This window comes from Oryctolagus cuniculus, chromosome 15 (assembly GCF_964237555.1).
Source record: "Oryctolagus cuniculus chromosome 15, mOryCun1.1, whole genome shotgun sequence".
NCBI classification, from domain to species: domain Eukaryota; kingdom Metazoa; phylum Chordata; class Mammalia; order Lagomorpha; family Leporidae; genus Oryctolagus; species Oryctolagus cuniculus.
The window spans coordinates 26,326,861-26,347,895 of record NC_091446.1 but is presented as its reverse complement, the minus strand read 5'-3'; the positions used below and the strand labels follow the sequence as shown (position 1 = coordinate 26,347,895).

The window sequence follows — 21,035 nt, the reverse complement described above, 5'->3', positions numbered from 1 at the left end:
CTGCTAAGCAGGATACTGTGTGAGTGGCCAGAGGGAGGCAGAGCAGCTCAGCTGTGGCCTCAGTCTTCTCTGTAATAAGGGGGCGCCAGGGGCTTGGGCTGGGAGTGGAGGCTGACAGTGGTGAGGGAACCATGACGCCAACAGGAGACCAAGAAGGCAAACCCCTTCCTTCCCTTTTCTGCTCCCCCATCACAGGACACTGGCCTGTGTGCACACATCGCCCCCGCCCCCCACTGGGACACTCACTGCATGCACGTGCCCGTCCTGTACTCATATGGACACACACCGGCACACACTCCTAGCCAGCTGCTGGCGTCCCCAGAACATGTGGCTACAGACGGGCTGTCTGTGTCCTCACCCCGAATTCATAATGAAATCCCAATGGCCAAAGGGAAGGGCTCGGCAGGCGGGGCCTTCGGGAGGTGATCAGGCCAGGAGAGCGGCCTCCCAGGACTGGCATCGGTGCCGGCAGAGGACACCCCAGAGAGCTTGTGTCCCCTTCCAGCGGGTGAGGACCCAGGGACCAGGAAGGGGGCCCTGGCCAGACACTGAACCTGCTGGTGCCTGAACCAGGACTTCCCAGGCTCCAGAGCCGTGAGCACCAGAAGCCACCCAGTCTGTGGCACTCCGTGTGGCAGCCTGACTACACACCATCCTCACGAGGGAAACAAACGTCGGAGGCGCCAAGGTGGGTCTCCCCCTGCCCCAGCTCCGGCTCAGGGCTGGGGCTCCAGGTGTGCGTCTGGGGCCGCCTGCCCAGCTTCAGGTCCTGGCCCTGCCTCTTGCCGGCTGGGTGGCCTTAGGTGAGCCTGGCTGACGTCACGTCACTGTCAGAGCTGCCAGCTAGGTCTACTGTGAAGGTGGAGTGGCGTCAACCATTCCTTCATCCATTCCGTGATACTCCTGAGCACCCGCTCTGGGCCGGGTTCTGTTCTGGGTGCTGGGGATCCAGCCAGGAGCAGGACAGGTCCACATTCCTGCCCCTCCCTTCCAGGGCGGGGCGCTGTGCTGACCACGACCAGAGAAGACGTCCGCCTGCTCTGGCTACTGCGGCAAAACCCCTCGCACCGGAGAGCATGCTGACAGCAGCAATGAAAGGCACTGTTCAGGGTCCTGGGGCAGGAAAGTCCAAGGACAAGGCACCGGTGGCTCTGGGGTCTGGCGAGAGACCCTTGCTCCGTGGCGGTGCCTTCTAGTGTGTCCTCACGTTGGGGAGGGGGCCGGGGCAGGCGCAGCCCATGTACAAGGCACTAATCCCAGCTGTGACGCAATCACCCCCAGAGGCCCTCACACTGGGCACTGGGTTCCAGCACGTGCAGGGCAGCACTCAGGCGCGGCAGGTGAGTAAGTGGGTCACAAGCCAGTCGGCGCAAGGGACGTGTAAGAAAGAGGGAGCTGGGAGGGGCAGGCAGGGCCTGAGGCACTTAAAACAGGGCAGGCAGGGCTGGCCTCACTGGGAGGCACTTGGAGCAAGGCCTGGAAAGAGGTGTGGGGGCAGCGAGGGGCTCTCTTGGGGTGGGGGTGGGGAGCTAAGTATTCCAGGCGGAAGGAAGCGCCAGCACAAAGACACGGCCTTGGGAATGTGGCTGGCAAGTGCCAGAGCAGCGAGCCAGGGGCGGTGTGGCCGCACTTGAGTGTGTGTGAGGGGTGGAGGTGGGGGTAGGGGGTGCAGCAGCTGGATCAGAGTGGCGAGGGTCCAGCCTTGCCTCCCAGGAACATGCAGCCACCAGAGGCTTTGAGAGGAGCCGGTGACACGGTTGTGCCTATTTTAAATGCCACTGAAACAGCATGGGGACATGTGGCCGAGGCAGGGGGCGTGGGGATATGTGGGCAGTCTGGCTGTGTTCTGAAGGCAGAGCCCACAGGTTTGCTGGCGAGTTGGATGGAGGGGTGTGAAGTGAAGAAATAAACCCAGAACAATGCTGGGGTTTGTGGGGTCCAGGGGCTGAGCCAGAGGCCCTGAGAACTTCACACACCAAGGGCAGGTCATGGAAAAGTGGGATTAACAGACAGCACACAGGGGCTGCTGCTGTGGCACCATGGGTTTAGTCACCGCTGGGGACGCCCACGTCCCATTTTCGGCGTGCTGGTGGGGGTTCCAGCCACTGTGCTCTGGTCCCACTAATGTATCTTTGAGGCCGCAGAGGATGGTCCAAGCACTTGGGTTCCTGCTACCAACATGGGAGACCCGGATGAGGTTCCTGGTCCCTGGCTCTGGCCTGGCCCAGACCTGGCTGTTGTGGGCATTTGGGAATGAATCAGTTGATGGAAAATCTCTCACTCTGTCTCTGTCATTCTGCTGTTGAAATAAATCTTTAAAAAAGATAACATTTCCCACAAGCTTCCTCAAGTCCCCAGTGCACATCAGCCAGCATTAGGAGGAACAGGAGGGGAGGAGAGGTCCTCAGAGCAACCTTCATGGGTGAGGGGATGTATGAAAAGGCAAAGCCATCAGGGCTGCTGGAAGGTGACCATGCGGAGCACCGTTCCTGGCGGGGCTGCTGGTTTTGAAGAGCAGCCGCAGGTCTCCAGGGATGGCCCACGGAAGCCAGTGCGCAGCCTGGGATCAAAGGCGAGGGGCTGGGCCTGCCGCGCCCTCCCCCAGCAAGTCTGGGCTGTGGTGGGCCTGGTAGGTTCCCTGGCCCAGCTCCCCGGGAATTCCCAAGGCCCCTGTAGCAGTGCACTTGAAAGAGACCGGGGTTATCTACAAAATTCCAATTAAATCCACAGGCTTTGATAATTTGATAAGCCACACCACAGTCGCCCCAGAGTCCAAATGCGCTGTCACTTGATCCCGTGTTTACGTCTCAGGGTGGGGGTGGGGTGGGAACACGGTGGGCTGCGAAGGTGCAAGCAACCCTGGGGGGCGCGGACAGGGTCTTCTGTGACCACTGCCCTCTGTCTGCAGCTCCTGGGGGAGACTGAGCCGCAGAAGCCTCGGCCTACAGCTGACCCCACTTCCAGGGTCCCAGGGCCATGGGGCTGGAGGGGGTCCTGTCCTCAGACCTCTCTCCTGCCAGAGCAGTGGCCAACTGGAGAAACAGGGGCAGGGAACAGGCTGTGCTCTGCAAGGGTGGAGCCGCCCTGAGCCACCCTCCAGCCTGTTCCCCAGCCTCCAGCAAACAGAGGTGAGGGCTGACTGTGCCCCGGCCCCTCCCCCAACCCAGCCTGGTGAGCTCCCTAAACCCTGTGAGCTCAGGAGCGTCTTGCTGTAGGGATGTGAAAACAGGGGCAGAGGGGCTGAGCACAGGCCAGAGATCATAGAGCCTTAAGTGGCAGGGCCTGACCCCAGAGCCTGGCCCTGCAAAGCCATGTCCACTGCCTCGCCAACACACACGCGTCTCCTGGAGCCACCATTCCTCCCTGGCTTTGCAGAGATGGGCAAGAGGTTAACCTGCTGCTGTTAGTGTGCAGGTGAGCAGATGTATGTAGCTGAGCGGCAGAGAGCAGGTTGGGGGGGTTAGAGAACAAAGGGGGGACTGGCTGCTCTTCTGACCATTAAGGACCCCTTTCCCCACCTGTAGGGCACATGGGAGATTCCAACACCTGCCTGCCCAGGGAGCAGTGACACCTCGACACTTCTCTGCCCTTACGGAAACAGAAAGGGAGGCTGGGGGAGGATGTCGCAGCCGGAGCCTGGCAGGTGTGGGCCCAGGGCGGCACCTGCCAGTCCCCAGAGCCTTCCTGTGCCCAGGGAAGAAGGGGAGGGCACACAGAGAGGGAACGACAGAAGAGACACTGAGTCCCCGACCATGAGGCAGGTAGCAGGAAGGGAGAGAGTCTGGGCTTCTGTTTGGAACCTGGCAGTTCTGGGCTCAGGTTCCTGCTCCAGCTGCGAGCCTGCCTGTTTCCTTATCTGTAATGTGGGGATGAGAATGCTTCACCCTGGGTGCAAACCTCTCTCGGTGCCTGCCCCAGTCTTCTGATAACTCTCTGTGGGGTGGGGGTGGGGCAGCAAGAGCAGGGACGGTTCACTGTTCCCCCTTGAAGAGAAACGGCCTGGAGGCCGTGCAGCTAGCAGGCAGCAGAGCTGGGGCTGTGGACCTCGGACCTCCGACCTCGCACTCTGCGCCCTGTACTTGCACCCTTTCCACTCTGGGAACCAGGTTGCTAAGGCGTTTCTCATGGGTGGTGGCATTTGCTCTTTTTTTGAAGCCGGGAATAGAGCGGCCAGCAAGAGATGGCTTTGGCCAGGCCGGGTGAGATTCTGAGCTGGGTATCGCCTAGGCCATGTCAGGGTCTGAGTCTTTCATTGTGGGTGCAAAGAGAAACAGTAGGCAGGGCTGCCGTGTATGAGGGTGCAGGTTGTGCAGGGAGAATGGTGCCCCTGGAGCCATGCAATTCCTATCCTTGTCTTCATCAGCAGGTGGCTCCCTGCCTCCCCCCCCCCCCCCCCCCCGTCCCAGACAGTCCCTGTGTCCTGGTCCTTCCTTCCCCTCTGCAGGACACGGGGCAGCAGCGGCCTCTCTCCCACCCACCCTTGTACTTTAAGACTTCAGAGGAGCAGACGGAGTGAGATCAGTTGGCATCACATTCAGTCCCCTCCCCAGCCTCTCTCCCACCCAGCACCCTCCCTGGCTGCCTTCTCCTGCCCGCCTGAGTGAGGGAGGACGGCAGGGTAGACTCCATGTGGTCGTGGGTGATGAACATCCTGACTCCAGGAAGGACAAAAAGCCGCCCAGCTTCCGGTTTCTGCGGTTAAACCCACCGGGTGAAGTTCGGGTCATTTTTGGGAATGATCACAAAGTCTGTCGCAGCAGCCCAGGTCTGCCGAGGGCTCCAGGGTGACAGCTTAGCCCGGGAGCCCACACCGGCATACACGGCGCTTGGCTCGGAACTCCACCATGGACACGAGAGGGCGGGGCTGAGGAGCGGGTGCCCATTACCCCTCCTATCCGCTCCTCTGCTCCCTCTAACCCCTGTGAGCTGGAAAGTTTGCAGAAAACCCTCCTCCCAAAGGTAAAGACGCCCTCACTTGCCAGTGCTGGGGTACAGGGGAGTGAGCAGCCTGGGGGACAACCGTCTTGGGTTCACCGGCCAATTGTCCCGGGCCTGGCCGACCTGGACGGGCCTGCCTACACCCCCTTGGCCTCAGGCCACACCTCCCAGGAACACAGTGGAGGCCTGAGCTGCCACTTACTCTTTTGGGGGGTTGACGTCCTCAGGTCGGGCCTCAAAGAACCGAAAGACCTCATCACACTGTGAAATGTGGGGAGGCAGCCGGACCAGGGCCTGTGGAGAGACAGGAAGCAAGGGCATTAGGTGTGACGAGGCTGGGGACAGGGAGACCGAGAGGGGCGGGTCAGACTGATGGCGATGGGAAGGCTCCAGGACTGAGTCACGGAAGATGTAGCCACGAAGCCACTTGCTCAGCCAGTAGACAACGAACCAGCGACTCAGCGACTGGCCAATGGCTGCAGCCGCTTTCCTCCCTCTGCCACCCAGCTAGGCATCTCGATTAACCAGCCAGACACTTAACAAATGAGCAAGATGACTGAAAAGAAATAACCAGTTGGCCAACTAAACAACGAGTCAACCCAGAAAACACAATGGCTGCGGAAGCTGAGCTGGGCCCTCAGGAACTGGTCACTGTGCTGGCCCAAGATCCTTAGCGTAACAATGCCGGGCGCCGTCCTGCCAGCCTTGTCTCCCACTAGCCACTGTCCGGCCACGCCAGATGGTCCCCTTCCCTAGACCATGCAACTAATGACTGATCCATGGCGTGTTGGAAGCCACCAACCAGGTGAACTGGGTGCTACAGGAGAGTGTGCTGGGACCCGGAAGGCTGTGGGGAGGGGGTTGGGCAACGGCTCTTCCAAGCTGAGTTCTGCAGGACGTGCAAGGAAGGGCACAGGGATCCAGCGTGGTGGCTGCAGGTGCTGAGTGGACGCAGGTGTGGCCTGAGCACACAGAGCGAGGGGTGGGGCGCTGGAGCGGGAGGTGGCAGGTGCCCAGCTGGGCTGACGCCTGCAGGGAACGGGGTCAACTGAAGGGCGTGGCAGGCTTCTGAGAAGACAGGGCACGAGCTAGGCGAGAGGGGCAAGGCAGGTTTGGACAGCACTGGGCACCTTGGGGGCTATGACAGCCGAGGCGAGGGAGCGGGCCAGCTGGGAGTGGTTTTAGGGTCCCAGAACGTCACAGGTGCTGCTGCACACTGGCAGCTCCTTCCTGGGACCGCACGGAGCAGGGCCAGGAGCTGTAGGGCGAGGCCAGGTATAGCCTGCTTGTGGGGCCCAAAAAGTCACGGTGGGGAAGGGAGACTGGAGCAAGGGAAGATCCCTCAGTCCAGACAGACAGGAGAGGGCACTGCCAAAGCAGGCCGGGGGCTGGGGACAAGCAAACTCAGCGCTGGGGCCAGGAGAAGAAAGAGCAAAACCCAGACCCGGGGGAGTGCACAAGCACAGGGGGTGAGGGCCTGCTGGCAGCTCTGGGCCCATCAGAAAGGACCCGGCACCGGGCTGGGCCTCTCCACGTCCCCTCTGCCGACGCTGGCTCCAACCCAGAGGCTCCCGCACCCAGCACGGCGGGTCCTCGGAGTGTGTCACTGGGAACCCTCATGACAAGCCTCAGGAGTGCAGGACCCCCGCGTCCCTGACAAGGAAACGGGGGCTCACAGAGGCCAGGGGCAGCCCCCAGGCACCAGGGAGGTGCAGACGGCCTTGGGAGAGCAGCTCCGCACAGCAGGCTGGGGGCTGTTCTGTTGGTTTTTGTGTCCCCAGGCCCTGGAATGCTGCCGGCCACGCAGCAGCGTGTTCACCCCACTGAGTGAGTGAACAAGGGTTCTGGTGGACGGCGGCCTGCTTCCCCACGGCAGGGACCAGAGAGTGGGCGAAGGACAGCACAGCAGCCTTGGGCTGCATGGACAGAATTATAGGGATGAGGAAGAGGCAGGCCAGGGGTGAACGTTCCTCTGAGCTGGTCACACAAGGCAGGATGGCATCAGGCACAAGGCATCCTACCAGGAGGGCCTGTCTCCACACCCAGGCAGGATGGGACACGACCAGACTGCAGCAGGCAGCTCTCTGCGCAACTCCCAGTGGTGTCTGCTAGGGCCCCCAGGCTTTGCACGCGTCTCTAAGCTGCCGCACCAGGAGCAGAGCAGCAGCCGGCAAACGGAAAAGGGGGAAATTAACATTGACCGAGCTACTCCCATGCATTGGGCCCCGGTGACTTCTGCAATCTTCTGACACATGCAAGGACTTTTCAGGGTGTGCTGGACACGGGCATGGGCCCTGGTGTCACCGCTACAAAAAGACCTTCTGTCCAGGCCACGGACCTCATGGCCTCAGGGCTGCTGTGGGCTGAGGTCATCAGTGGGAGGGGGCAAAGTTCCAGCCCCACGCTCAGGGGGCAGGGTGGGTGGAGCCTGTACCCCACGGCTTTCACTTGACACATGTGTTACCTGCTGATTTCTCCCCTGGGGAAGGAGTCAGGGAGGGACAGGCAGAGACATGCATACAGACAGACAAATGGACAGGGAGGTGGGGGAGGGAGGGAGACAGGGGAAATCGGGCCATTGCAGAGGAGGGCTGGGGCGGGGAGCAGGGAAACCATTGCCAGAGGCCCGGCTGCATGCACAGCCACTGGCTGGCGACCTCCCAGAGAGGGAGGGGTGGGGGCGGGGCAGCAGGGCACGCTCACCCCAGCTCTGCATGGCTGCCCTCCACAGGCACAGGCCCCTGCTGCCCCAGGGCCAGCGGTGAACAGAGGGGCCCTTGATGCCGACGGAGTGCAGCATTCCGGGCACAAGGACCGCGTGGGCTGTGAGGGCCCCAGACAAAGCAGCCTTTTGGTTCAACAGCCGCGGCATCTTTACTTACCAGGGAGCCTGCGGGCAGCCACGCTGAGGGCCCGTCCTGATTGCAGCTCCCATCAGCGCTGCTGCCAAGCCCAGGCCAAAACCACTTGGCAGGAGAGGCTGGCGCTGAGTCCCTGGGGCCTATGTGGCCAAGAAGGCCGAGCGGGAGAGCCCTGAACGCAGTCATTCGGGGAAGAACAGGGTGGTGGCAGACGCAGCACAGATATTTCCTGGGAGCCCCCCACCTGGCTCAAGTCTGCCACTAGACATGGACTAGGCGGGTCCCGTGGTAGGGAGGCCACGCAGACCTGGGGTTGCGTCCCCGTGCCAGCTGCTCATTTCCTGCCCTCTGGGAGATCAGTCCGAGGGGTTTCATAGGGCACCTGCCCACCGCTAGGAAGGTGAGGGGGGGAATGAAGAACATGGGTTTGTCCTCCCAGTTCTGTCACTGTGGCTCCATAGGTGAAAGCCACTGTGCGCACTAGAGACAGCACTGGAGTGCAAGGCAGCAGAGCCTGACTGGAGCCCCAGTTCTGCAGACACCTGCTGTGTCGCCTTGGGAAGCCTACATCACCTCTCTGCTGTTGCTTCTTCCAGGATGAAACAGACTAGTTCTCGAAGTCATCCAAAGGATGTCTCACAGGGCCAGAGCTGTGGCTCAATGGGCTAATGCCTTGGCCTGAAGCGCTGGCATCCCATATGGGCGCTGGTTCTAGTCCCGGCTGCTCCACTTCTGATCCAGCTCTCTGCTATGGCCTGGGAAAGCAGTAGAAGATGGCCCAAGTCCTTGGGCCCCTGCACCCATGTGGGAGACCCAGAAGAAGCTCCTGGTTCCTGGCTTCGGATAGATGCAGCTCTGGCTGTTGCGGCCAATTGGGGAGTAAACCAGCAGGTGGAAGACCTCTCTCTCTTCCTCTCCTTTTCTCTCTGTGTAACTCCGACTTTCAAATAAGTAAAAATCTTTTTTTTTTTTTTTTTTTTTTTTTTTAGCAATGTCTCATGGAATGAGCTCTATAGGCCCATGTCACCTGGTTCCTGGAGAGCTGCCCCCATCCTAGACAAGGCCCCTGAGCTGTACCACGGGAACTCTGATGGGGCCAGCTCCTACAGCGATGACATCCTGGGGGACTGTCTCATTCAGTCATCACAACAACTCTCAAGAGAAGGGGACGACTATGATTCAGACGTTATAGAAGGAAGCCCAGAGAGGTTAAGTCAGTCCCTAAGGCCACACAGCTCGTAAGCAGCACCACTTTGAATCAGGCTGTCCGAGTCCAGTGCCTTTGCTCTGTCTGATCTACTCTCTGCTGCCTGCAGTGTCACCCACAGGCATTTGACTGGGGAGCTGGTTTTCCAAAGGACTCCTCCTTTGGACCTCCGGCTGGGGCCAATGTGGCTCAGAGACATTCTGGGGCTTCTTCTGTGGCTCGGGGCAGCAAGTTCACTCATCTGATCTGTCGCTCCATCTCACTGCGCCTCTCCAACCCAGGTGAGGGCAGAGACTCCCGAGGGCCCCAGGGTTGCAGAAGGGCTGGAACGAACGTGACCTCCTAGCCCTCGGAATCCAGGCTGGGGAACACTGTCCAGGGGCACTGCTGGGAGCATCGAGTACCCTAGGAGGTCAACTGAGCTGACCCCAGTTCCCTCCAGGTCCTGTTCTTCTGTGATCCGGGGGCTGGTGAGCTGGGGAAACAAGGCAGAGGGAGCTCAGGCTGGGGGTACTGGGGAGGGAGGCGCAGGGCCACCCAGTTGTCACAATTGGCCGGTTCTGCCAGGGCCCCTCCCCTCTTTCCTGCACCACCCCAAGCCCACCTCCCACGCCAGGTGTCATCACTGAAGATGGCAAAGGCCTAGACAGGGAGAGGGTGGCTGTGTGTGTCAGTGGGCATGAGGCTGCTTTGCAAATGCAAGTGGTCTGGGCAGGCTGGGTGGCCTGGGCTCAGGCCCCCACCCTCCATGGAGCCCACCTCTCTGGAGGACGCCTATCCTAGGACAAAGAACAAATTTCTGCAACTGACAACCCCCCCGTGGGTGCCATGCATGGGTGCACCGTTTCCCTCTTCTCAGCAGCTTCAGTTTCTTATCAGTGCATGTCTCACAGGTGACAGCCTGGTGGTTCTGGGTTGGGGGAGGGGGGTGCGGCACAGGGGGCTGCAGTCCTGCCCTGTGCCTCCCCCCGCCCCTGGGGGCTGCCTCTAACCTGCCCTGCCAGGACTGTTCTTTCTAGATCACCAGGCAGAAAGCCAGGGTGAGAGACATGAGAGACCTGGAAGACACTCCTGGCTCCTGCCTTCAGCCTAGCCTAGCCCCGCCATTGTGGCCACTGGGGAGTGAACCGGAGGACAGAAGATCTCTGTCTCTTTCTCTCTCTCTGTAACTCTGACTTTCAAACAAATAATAACAGTACGCATATAACACACTGCCCATTAAATTAACTTTGAGAAGCACAGAAATGCTTTCGGAGCCTCTTTGATAGACACCTGGCACTCAGGGCAAGGTGCAGACACACGGAGCAACCACGGTGGGTGCTTGTGAGTTCCCCAGGATGCTCATGCAAGCCACTCCACGCGTGACCGCGATGAACCCTGAGATCTGGCTGTGAAGCCACCGTTAGGCGGTGACTGGCTGGCTGGCGAGGGCAGGAGGCCACAAGTGTGCAGAGTTGTGCTACATGGACAGACTCTCCCCGTCTGAGGCCCTGTAGAGGAGCCGGCTGCTCTGTGTGCTGAGCCAGCTACATGATTGGGGGAGCAAATCTCAGACTCCGAGCACACTTTGTCCAGCAGGCCCACGGAGGAAGGTGTGGCCAGGCAAGCAGGGCTGGATGTCAGGCATATCGATACCAGTGTGTCGCAGGGGCAGGGCTGCACAAGGCGGCGGCGGGGGAGGGGGACTGGTCATGCAGTGACACTGAGCAGAGGACTGGGTGCTGAGTGGTGGCAGCTAGGGCTGTCTGGTGGCAGAGCTGTGAAACGTCACACCGAGTGGCCATGATCATGAACTGTGGCTGGCTCATCTTTCATGATCATTCCAAGGCCAGTGGGTTTCTCAATCAGACCATGGAGGCCAGCTTGCTGGGTCAGCAGAGCTAAATGCCACACTGTACTGGCCGCCCCCTGCATTCTCCAAGTCCATTCCAGCCTGTGGCAGGGCTGCTTGGTGGGCCTGGGACACAGCTCCTAGCCTGGCCCTGAGCAGTTCCCAGCTGTGCTAATGAGCACAAGAGGCCCCTAGGGTGCAGACCCCACTTCAGCAGCTCCCCCAGGCACCAGCAGCCTGCTGGAGATTAGAGGTGGCCAGTTCCTCCTGCAGCTACTGGGGGAGACGGCTTTCCCCGGCACCCAGCTGCAGGACTTGCAGCCATCAGTCCTGATGGAAAAGGCTTCCTCCCGTCCTCGGCCCCTCCTCCATCACTTCCCCATGGATTGAACTTCATGGGAAAGGCATAACACCCCAGGCTGCAGTCATCAATTGTATTAAAAACAGTGAATGTCCTTCCAAGAGAAAAATGAACACAGACCAGAAGAGGAGCCTCCCGCTCCAGGGAGTTAACTATCATGGGATTATCCTTTCAGGACAGGGCCGAGCGGCCACGGTAACCTGCAGAAAATCCCCACTTTGGTTTCCTGGAGAGTGTATGGGAATGCGTGCCTTCCTAGAATTACTTCCAGTTAGGTAATTCAGCAACTCGGTTCTTATTTAGCACTTTTACTGCTAGGCATAATGATTCAGATTTATAAAATATTAGAGTAAAATAGAACCTTGTGGGTAATAAGGACAGAGCACTTCCAGAGTTACAAAACATTGAGAAATAGATTATATATATATACACACACACACACGCACACACTGTCCCACTCAACTTCTGGGAAGTAGTTTTTTAATATTTAACTTTTAATTTACTTGAAAGGCAGAATTAGAGAGGAGACAGACAGAAAGAGAGAACAAGGCCTTCCATCTGCTGGTTCACTACCCAAATGGCCAGGGCCGGGCCAGACTGAAGCCAGAATTCAGGGACTTCTGGGTCTCCCACGTGGGTGCAGGGACCCAAGCACTTGGGCCATCTCCTGCTGCTTTCCCTGGCACATTAGCAAGGAACTGGATCCAAAGTGGAGCAACAGGGTCTTGAACTGGTGCCCATAAGGGATGACAGTGTTGCAGGTGGAGGCTTAACCTGCTGTGTCATAATGCGAACCCTGCAGTAACAAATTTGGGGTTGGCATTATGGCATAGCAGATTAAGCTGTCACTCGCAGTGCTGGCATTCTGTATGAGTGCCAGTTTGAATTCTGGATGCCTGGCTTCCAATCCAGCTCCCTAATGTGCTTGGGAAATGCAGTGGAAGATGGCCCAAATGCTTAGAGCCCTGCTATCCATGTGGGAGACCCAGAAGGTGTTCTGGGCTCCTGGCTTTGGCCAGGAGCTTCTTCCAGCTCTTTCTTCAACCCTGCCATTGTAGCCATTTGAGAAGTGAGCCGGAAGATGGAAGATCTTTCTCTGTCTCCCTTTGTCTCTGTCCCTCTGCCTGTCAAATAAATAAAGTCAATCTTAAATGAAAAAAGTATTTGAGAGAAAGAGGGGGTGGGGGGAAGTGATCAAGCTCCTGTCTGTTGGTTCCCTCCCCAAATGCTGGAAGACAAGAACTCAATTCAGATCCCCCATGTGAGTGGCAGGGACTCAACTCTTTTAGCCATCATCTGCTGCCTTCACATTTGCAGGAAGCTAGAATTGGGGGCAGAGCTGGGACTCAAATCCAGGAACTTTCAACTGGGACATGGCCTAGCAGCTTACCCAGTAGGCCCAACACCTGCGTTGAGACCATTGTCTCCATACCCACCAGCAGGTGGAGAAACTGGAGTTCCAAGAGGTAAGGCAACTTGCCCAAGGTCACTGTGCTGCTAAGGGGCACTGGGGTCCCACTGCGGCTCTTCTGACACCCTGACACCTGCACTGGCCACGAGACATCAAGCCACGCCTGCCTCTCCTTGAGACCCACGAGACCAGACACCCCGGGAATGCCAGCCCGTGGAGCCCAGTAGGAATGCGAATCATCTGTTTGCTTTTTTGTTTATTTGCTATTTGATTTTTTTAAACTTTCTATTTGCTTTATTTTTAAAAAAAAGATTTATATATTTATTTGAAAGTCAGAGTTACACAGAGAAAAGGAGAGGCAGGGAGAGAGAGAGAGGTCTTCCACCCGCTGGTTCACTCCCCAGTTGGCTGCAACAGCCAGAGCTGTGCTGATCTGAAGCCAGGAGCTTCTTCCGGGTCTCCCACGTGGGTGCAGGGGCCCAAGGGCTTGGGCCATCTTCCACTGCCTTCCTAAGCCACAGCAGAGAGCTGAATTGGAAGTGGAACAGCCAAGACTCGAACCAGCGCTCATATGGGATGCTGGCACTGCAGGTGGCAGCTTTACCCACTATGCCACAGCGCTGGCCTCTCTATTTGCTTTAAATAACCCTTTTCTAATTTGCTTGTTTCAGACAAAACTTCTGTGCCTTGTAGTAACAGCAAAAGGTGTCTTCCCCGAGCCGGACGCCGAGCGCTGCTGTCCCGCATGCGTGGGCTCGTGCCGCCTTCATGACCACCTCTGCAGCAGCCCCGTTTTCCTCCCTGCTCTGCAGACGTGGGAAAGTGAGGCTTGGCAAAGTGAACCAACTTGCCGAGCCCACGAAGCTAGTAGGCGGCCGGAAGCCAGGTAGCCTGGCCATTAGGATGCCAAGCACCAAGGACACTCAAGTGGGAGCCTCTTGTCCTCCCCACGGGGGTGGCAGGCTCTGATCAAAGTCAAGGAGCTCTGGCTCACGAGCTGGTTGTGGTCTTGCTCTCCACTCCTCGCCACTGGCTGTGTCAGCCTCTGTGTGTGTGTGTGTGTGTGTGTGCACATTTGCCTCTATTAAGATATGTATGTGGGGGCTGACACTGTGGCATAGTGGGCTAAGCCTCCACCTGCAGTACTGGCATCCCATATGGGCACTGGTTTATTTCCCATCTGCTCCTCTTACAATCTAGCTCCTTGCTGATGGCTCCTGCAACCGCTTGAGACCCAAAAGAAGCTCCTGGCTCCTGAGTTTAGATTGACCCGGAGTGAACCAGCGGATAGAAGACTTTTCTGTCTGTTTCTCCTTCTCTCTGTAACTCTGCCTCTCAAATAAATCTTAAAAAATGTGCAGGTAGACATCTGTATGTTTTAAGGTTGAAATGAGGGGCTGGTGCTGTGGCGCAGCATGTAAAGCCCACCGCCTGCAGTGCCGGCATCCCATATGGGCGTCTGTTCAAGTCCCGGCTGCTCCACTTCTGATCCAGCTCTCTGCTGTGGCCTGGGAAAGCAGTGGAAGATGACCCAAGTGCTTGGGCCCCTGTACCCACTTGGGAGACCCGGAAGAAGCTCCTGGCCCCTGGCTTAGGATCAGCGCAGCTCTGGCTGTTGCAGCCAACTGGGGAGTGAACCAGTGGATGGAAGACCTCTCTCTCTCTGCCTCTGCCTCTCTGTAACTCTGCCTTTCAAATAAATAAATCTTAAAAGAAAAACATTGAGGTGACTGAGGCTGGTGATGTGGTACAGCGGGTTGAGCTGCCGCCTACAACTCTGACATCCGCTGTTTTAGCTGCTCCATTTCTGACCCATTTCTGACCCAGCGCCCTGCTAGTGTACCTGCGAAAGCAGCAGAGGATGACCAGAGTGCTTGGGGCCCTCCCCCCTCCACGTGGGAGACCCGCTGCAGCCATTCAGGGTACGAACAGAAGCTGGAAGATTTCTCTCTGTCTGTATCTCTGTCTCTCTGTCTCTCCCACTGTCTGTAACTGCCTTTTAAATAAATCAATAAATCTGTTTCTTAAAGATTGACACGATTATGTTCACACAAGTGTATATTCCAGATTCTCTTGAGCTTAAAACCGATTAGAACAACATCCCACAAGGCATCCAAAGACACAATTCCTTACACAGCAAAATGGCACAGACGGTGCCCCCGCAGTAGCAGGCCCCGCGACTTGGTTCCCAAGCTGGTGGGAGTGACTTTAAGCTGCATTTTGTGAACAGGGATGCGTCCTGAAAGGAGCTGGGGCTGAGCTGTAAGTCGGAGGCCCTCGTGCCCCAGCCACAGAGTGTCCCCTCCGCAAGGGACACCCACTGCCCTGGCCAGGAACCCAGACAGCCTCCCTCCCCCAGCCAGCCAGGCTCAGGCTGACGGGCCTCGCCCAGCCCCCACACCCCCTTACCCGGCAGTATTCATCAATGGGCTTCAGCCTCTTCACGGCTACGTCCCGGATGTGGCTCCTCCGGAAGAGGATCTTGCCTGGAAGACAGAGGCTCGTGAGCTGCGTGATCGGCTCAAGCTGCCACCTCCATCCCTCTGCCTCGGCCACTCTGCACCTCGGCTGCCACCGCCTGCCAGCACCTCTGCCTGCTGCAGTCACCTGGCCTCGAGGGCAGGAGATGCCCCAGGCTGCGGGCCCAGGGCCTCTCTGGCAGCTGAGGAGCCCTGGAGAACGCCATCTGCAGCTCCTGAGAGCAACCTGGCCGAGTCACCTTGTCTGGGTCTAATGACAGGATCAGGGCCCCAAGGTGGGCGTGGTGCTCAAGTGACTTGCAAATGAATAAAGTATGGCCCAACCCACCAGCTAGGCTGTTTCCAGGCCCATCCCTCTTAGAAATTGGCATTCATTCCTGCTGGCCGGGCACCAACTCCTGATCTTAGAGTAGGTGGGTGGCTATTTCCACAAGCCAATGCCAAAGGACTCACAGCTGTCACAGTCTGACTGTCCCCCAGCCTGCAGCCATCCCGGCCTCTCTACAGGTCCCTAGGAAACACCAGCCCCTCAGACATTCCCGGCGGGCTTCCTCACGCAGGCCACGTTCAAGCATAACAAACACATCCAGGCACCATCCCTTTCTTGGCTGCTAAGTTTGGAATCTGAACTCCTTGCTCTGATGCTCGGGACCGCACACGGTGGGCACTTCTGCGGCTGGTGGCCGTCAGTGTCCAGGGCCAATGCCCCCTCTTCCGATGGCCTTCCCTGCTCGGCCTGGGAGTAAGCTCCCTCTCTCCAGAACACCCATGACGTGTCCATCCCTAGCGCACTCAGCTCATTCTGCCATGCTATAGTATCCGTGACTCAGACCCCCAGAGCCCAGCACATGATGAAGTGCTCACTCAGAGCTACGAGGGCATCTCCTCCAGGAAGGCCTCCTCCATTCCCAGCTCTTGGAATGCCTGTGAGGTGAGACACATGCCCTGACGAGGCAGGCAGGTGATGCATGCCAGTCAACCAGAGTCATGGTGATTGGCTGGGGGACGGATGGGGGACCCACTGCCCCCAGACTTCTTTCTCCTATGGTTGCTAAATTAGCAGAAGGTGAGTCTGGCGCCCCTAGTGGCCAAATTTATTATTGCCTGAGAGGTGAAAAAAAGGCAGTTGCTCAATAGACACTTCTTGAGTGATTAAAAAGCAGAGTTCACAGGCAAAGAGGCACGGGTTCCCTTCATGTCATTTCAGCAGCTGGAATTAGCTGTCTCTGCACCTAGGGTCTGCCTGGTACTTTTTCCATGGGTTAAACAGTAACAGTCTCTTTCCCATGCAAACTAGTTGGAGTTTCATCACTTCTTAGTTGAGATGGTTTCCTCCGCGTGGAAGCAAATATGCAGACTGCATGGCAGGGCACTGCAGCTGCTGCCACGCCCACGGCGAGTGGTGAGGAAGGCTTGGGTGGACCCCTCTTCAAGAAGCAGCCCCGGAAACAAGGCTATGGATGCAAGTCATGTATCTGCAGAGCAGTCACGGGCAACAGCGCTGGGGAGACGGCACCAAGGCAGGGAAGGGAAGTGTTACCAAGCCAGTCAGTGACCGCCGTGGGCGACTGGAGCCTGGGGGACAGAACACACCTCAGAGGGGTCCACACTGAGGCTGGGGCTGGGGTTTTACCCTCCAAGTCCCTCCCCACATGGAGGGCTGCTCCCAAGGATGTCCCTGCTGGCACTCCTGGCTGCGGCTGCTCCCAGGGCTAGAACAAGCCCTCAGGTAGGGATCCCCAGGTGTCCAGGTAATCAGCCTTAGGCCAGCAGAGGGGGCACAGGCAGGCACCTGAATGCTGCAATCACCCCCGGACTTCCTGTCATCACTGGTCCCGGCCACCAGCCCCTCATGGGACCCAACGTGTGAGAGCTTCCCATGGACTCTCTCCACCCCTGCCCCACACCCGTGTGGTCCACAGCTCCTTCCTCCTGTCTGCCCAGCCTGCTCCAGGTAGCACAAGGCTCTGCACACAGAGGTGCTCAGTGAGCACTGTGAGCACACCGGCTTTCATCTCTAGACCCTCCCCCGAGCTCTCTGCTGCTGTGAGCCGGCCATCCCCTGCCAGACAGCGATGCTGTGCAGACCGAACTGTGAAATCAAGATAAAGAAGCCCCGCCTTCGGAAAGGAGATCAAACGTGATTTATCAAGTCACAGCAGACAGCCGCTCTTCCTGGGGGAAGATGTCACACACTTGGCATTCCTGCCTCTGTGCCACCTCCCCTTTTTCGGTTGCCTGTTGCTTTATTGCTTGTGAGCTGCAGGAGCGTATGTGGGTGGCCGTGGGGTCCCTGGGTAAAAATAAACGTGTGGCCTGAGAAGTCCCATTCCCAGGACTGACAGAATGACAGGCAGGCCTGGAGCTGGAGTTTGGGCTTTCCACCCGGGCTGGTTGTCCATCAGGAGCTGGACACTGCCCAGCTCTGTGATGCCAGTGGACCCTGTGAGGAAACCACAGGGGAGACCATAGGTAGGACTGGGGCCCACAGCCCTGATGGGGCAGAGGTCTCAGCCCCCAAACATGGCTTGTCTGCCCTTTGTCACCAGTGAGAGGATAGATAGGAAAGGAGGGAGATGGGGAGACGCACTGGGTCCCCCTGGCCCCACCCAGAGGCCAAACCTCCCTGAGATAGAGACACTGCTCCTGGTGCAGGCGCAGACAGAACTAGTACCAATGATGCTGAGGGACACTTTGGCCTCTGAAGGAGCTGGGGGTCATGGAGGCCAGGAGGGAAGGGGGCCCTTGGCTGAGGCCCGCAGGTGGCGGTCAGTGGCCGGGTCAGAGGGGAGCTTGTTTGGTCCCAGCAGGGCACCACTGCGCTCTGAGTCCCCAGGGTAGCAGCACGTTCTCTCTGTCCTGGGGCTTGGGCACTGATGGCTGGAAGGGGACAGAGTGGCAAGGTCTGGCAGGGACTTCCGGCCTGACTTCTCCACGGGGAATCCCAACCCCTACAGCACTCAGAGTGCCAACCAGGGCAGGGTGGGGGGGGGGAGGAAGGGGGAAGAGGAGAAGAGAGAGAGGAGAGGGGGAGAAGGGAGTGGGGGAAAAGAGGGAGATCCTCATTTAGGAGGCTGAGACCACAGGGCACTCAAGGTCGTAACTTGGCCCATTTGGTCTTCACTACCAGATGCAGGGTGAGCTGCACAGGGAAGGCTCTGGCGGCCACCCACAGCTCCAAGTTGCTGGGGCTCGCCCCTTCCTACAACAGAGGTGGGCCCTGCTGACTGTGCACCCCCAAAGTGGGTCCTTCCTCCACGGGCCTCTGTGTCATCACCTGGAACCTGGGTGCCATGGCCGTGGCTGCTCCCCACCTCCTAAGAGGAATTTGGAGGAGTGAGGAGAGTAGTGATGGTAGTAGTGCTCACCACGCTCCAGTGCACACTAGCGGTTCCCATGGGGCTTGCTCGCTCAGTCCCTGCATGCTCCTCGGCGTGGGGGCTTGAACCAGGCCCGTCGGAGAGGAGAGGAAGTGGCGGCTCAGAGAGGCTGAGGGGCTGTGCAATGTCACACAGCGGTAAAGCTGATGAGCTGGGGCTTTGGAGTTCAGGGCAGGACAGGGAGAGGGCAGGCAGAGAGTTCCTTGGGCTGGGATCATGCAAGCCTTGAGAGCCGTGGTGAAGACATGGGGTTTTGAGAGCCGGCCACAGCCTCTAGGGCTCTCCTGGTGAAAAGCAACACCCATGGGCACCCATGAGAGCCGGGGACGAGCAGAACACCAGACCCAGCTGCAAGTTCTGCAGCAACCTCCATGAGCCAGGCACCTGTCCCTTCAAATGGGCTAGTGCCTGTTTGTACAGGGGTGATGCGGGGGGCCAGCCTCAGAACCTCTTTTGGTCTGAACAGGACAATCTATTCTCACAGCCTCCCCTCTTCAGAGCACAGAGTGTCGCGTGCTCCGACAGCTCCCTCGTCCCTGCCTTCCTGCCGCCTAGAACACTTCGTTTGACTTCCCTGCCTCGTTCCCCCTTTCCCTTCATCTATCCGTCCATTCACTACCCTTTCATCCTTCCACCCATCCAGCCAGCACTGTCACGATGGAGACCTGGCGTGCGGGCTCTGCTCCAGGCCTGGGCCATTGCGGTGAGCAAGTCAGATGGTCACTCGGGGGTGTGTGCATTCCAGCTGGGGGAGGGGTGTGTATGTGGGGGGGGGGGGACCGCATACATTTGCATATCCCGTGAGTAGCTTGGTTACATGCGTGAGAGGTCATCACAGAGTTTGTGGAAAATGCATATTATGAGAAAATGACTCATGGACCTCAATTTTTTTTGCGCCAAAATATTGATTCCTTTACAAAATTTGTATGAGAGAGAAGAGGGAGAAGATAGAAGGAGAACACCCACACCCTGGTTCACTCCTCACAAGGCCACAGTAAGGGGGACTGGGCTTGGCCAAGGCTGGGAGTCAGCAGCACAGTCCAGATCCCCCCAGGGGCGGCAGGAACTCAGTTACTTGAGCTCTCACTGCTGCCAGCAGGGTCTCTACAGCAGGAAGCTGAAGTCAGGAGCCGGAGCTGGGTATTGAACCCAAGCACTCCACTGTGAAACACGCGAATCTTAACTGCTAGGCCAAATGCCTGCTGCTAAATTTACCTTTTAATTGCATTTTCCCATGAAATTAAAAAAAAAAAAAACAGGAACGGGGCCGACGCTGTGGTGCAATAGGTTAATCCTCCACCTGTGGCACCGGCATCCCATATGGGCACTGGTTCTAGTCCCTCCTCTTCCAATCCAGCTCTCTGCTATGGCCTGGGAAAGCCATACCTCTCAAATGAATAAATAAAGTCTTAAAAAAAAAAAAGAACTTGAAAGGCAGAGTGAGAGAGAGAGGGAGAGGGAGAGAGAGAGAGGCATTTTCCATATGATGGCTCATTCTCCAAGTGGCCACAACAGCTGAGCTGAGCCAGGAACTCCATCTGGGCCACCCTCATGGGTGGCACCATTTGCTGCTTGCCAGGCCCAGGCACATTAGCAGGGAGCTGGATCAGAAGCAGAGGAGCCGGGACTCAAACCAGCACTCTGATATGGGATGCAGGCCTCACAGGTGGCTACTTAACCTGCTGGGCTACAAAGCCAGCCTCATTCTGTGCACTTAGTACCTTGTGTGCGTCTTCCCCACCTCTATAAAGAATACAACATGGTAGCGTGGAGAGGGGTGCTCAGAGGGTGGGAGAATTCTGACAGTGGTCAGGGAAGTCCCTCTGAGGGTCAGTGGAGCGTGGAGGAGGAGAGGGAGCCACACAAAACCCTGGGGCCAGAGGCAGAAAGAACTGCACGGCATGCTGCGAAACAGCAAGGAGCCCGGGGTAGGGGTAGGCATATGGCTTGGTTCCGGTGCCACTTGGGATGCCTGCGTCCCATGTCAAACAGTCTGGGTTTGAGACCTGGCTCTCCTTCCAATCCAGATTGCTGCTAATGCGCACCCTGGGAGGCCGCAGGAGATGGCCCAAGTACTTGGGTCCCTGACGCCCATGTGGGAGACCTGGACTGAGTTCCTGGCTCCTGGCTTCAGCCTGGCCTAGCCCTGGCTGTTGTAGGCATTTGAGGATGAACCAGCGGAAGGAAGATCTGTCTCTCTGCCTTTTAAATGAACAAGTGAATGAATAACTAACTAGAGGCTGTGTAGGAGCCTGGAAGCCACGGAAAGGAGTTTGGTTTTATTCCAAGTGCCCTTGGGCCTGTCCACCCAATCCCTTCCCACCCCTATGGCACCAGTTCTATGCTGCCTTCTTCATGAAGCCTCTCTTGGATGCCTGCAGTCCCAAGACCTGCCCTGGGCTCTATGTGAAGTGGGCTGGGCCAAGCAATGTGCCTCAGGTCCCACTGCCACAGTCGAGCACCTTGAACCTACTGTGCATGCTGGTAGACCGACGATGACAGAGGCTCTTCAGTAAAGAGCCTTGGGCTGAGACGGGCAAAGAGAACAGATGTATGACTCCTTCAT

The 21,035-nt window shown here is 58.0% G+C and overlaps 1 protein-coding gene across 3 annotated transcripts in view; it reads right to left on the bottom strand.

Moving 5' to 3' along the window:
- The window catches only part of SH3PXD2A (SH3 and PX domains 2A), a 232,798-nt gene that overhangs the window by 101,780 nt on the left and 109,983 nt on the right, over positions 1-21,035 (bottom strand). For all 3 annotated transcript variants that reach the window (XM_002718709.5, XM_002718708.5, XM_008270470.4), the window contains exons 4-5: positions 15,019-15,095; positions 5,141-5,232 (exon numbers count right to left, since the gene is read on the bottom strand). In XM_002718709.5, coding sequence (XP_002718755.2) covers positions 5,141-5,232; positions 15,019-15,095 — 169 coding nt within the window. The remainder of the gene's footprint in view (positions 1-5,140; positions 5,233-15,018; positions 15,096-21,035) is intronic.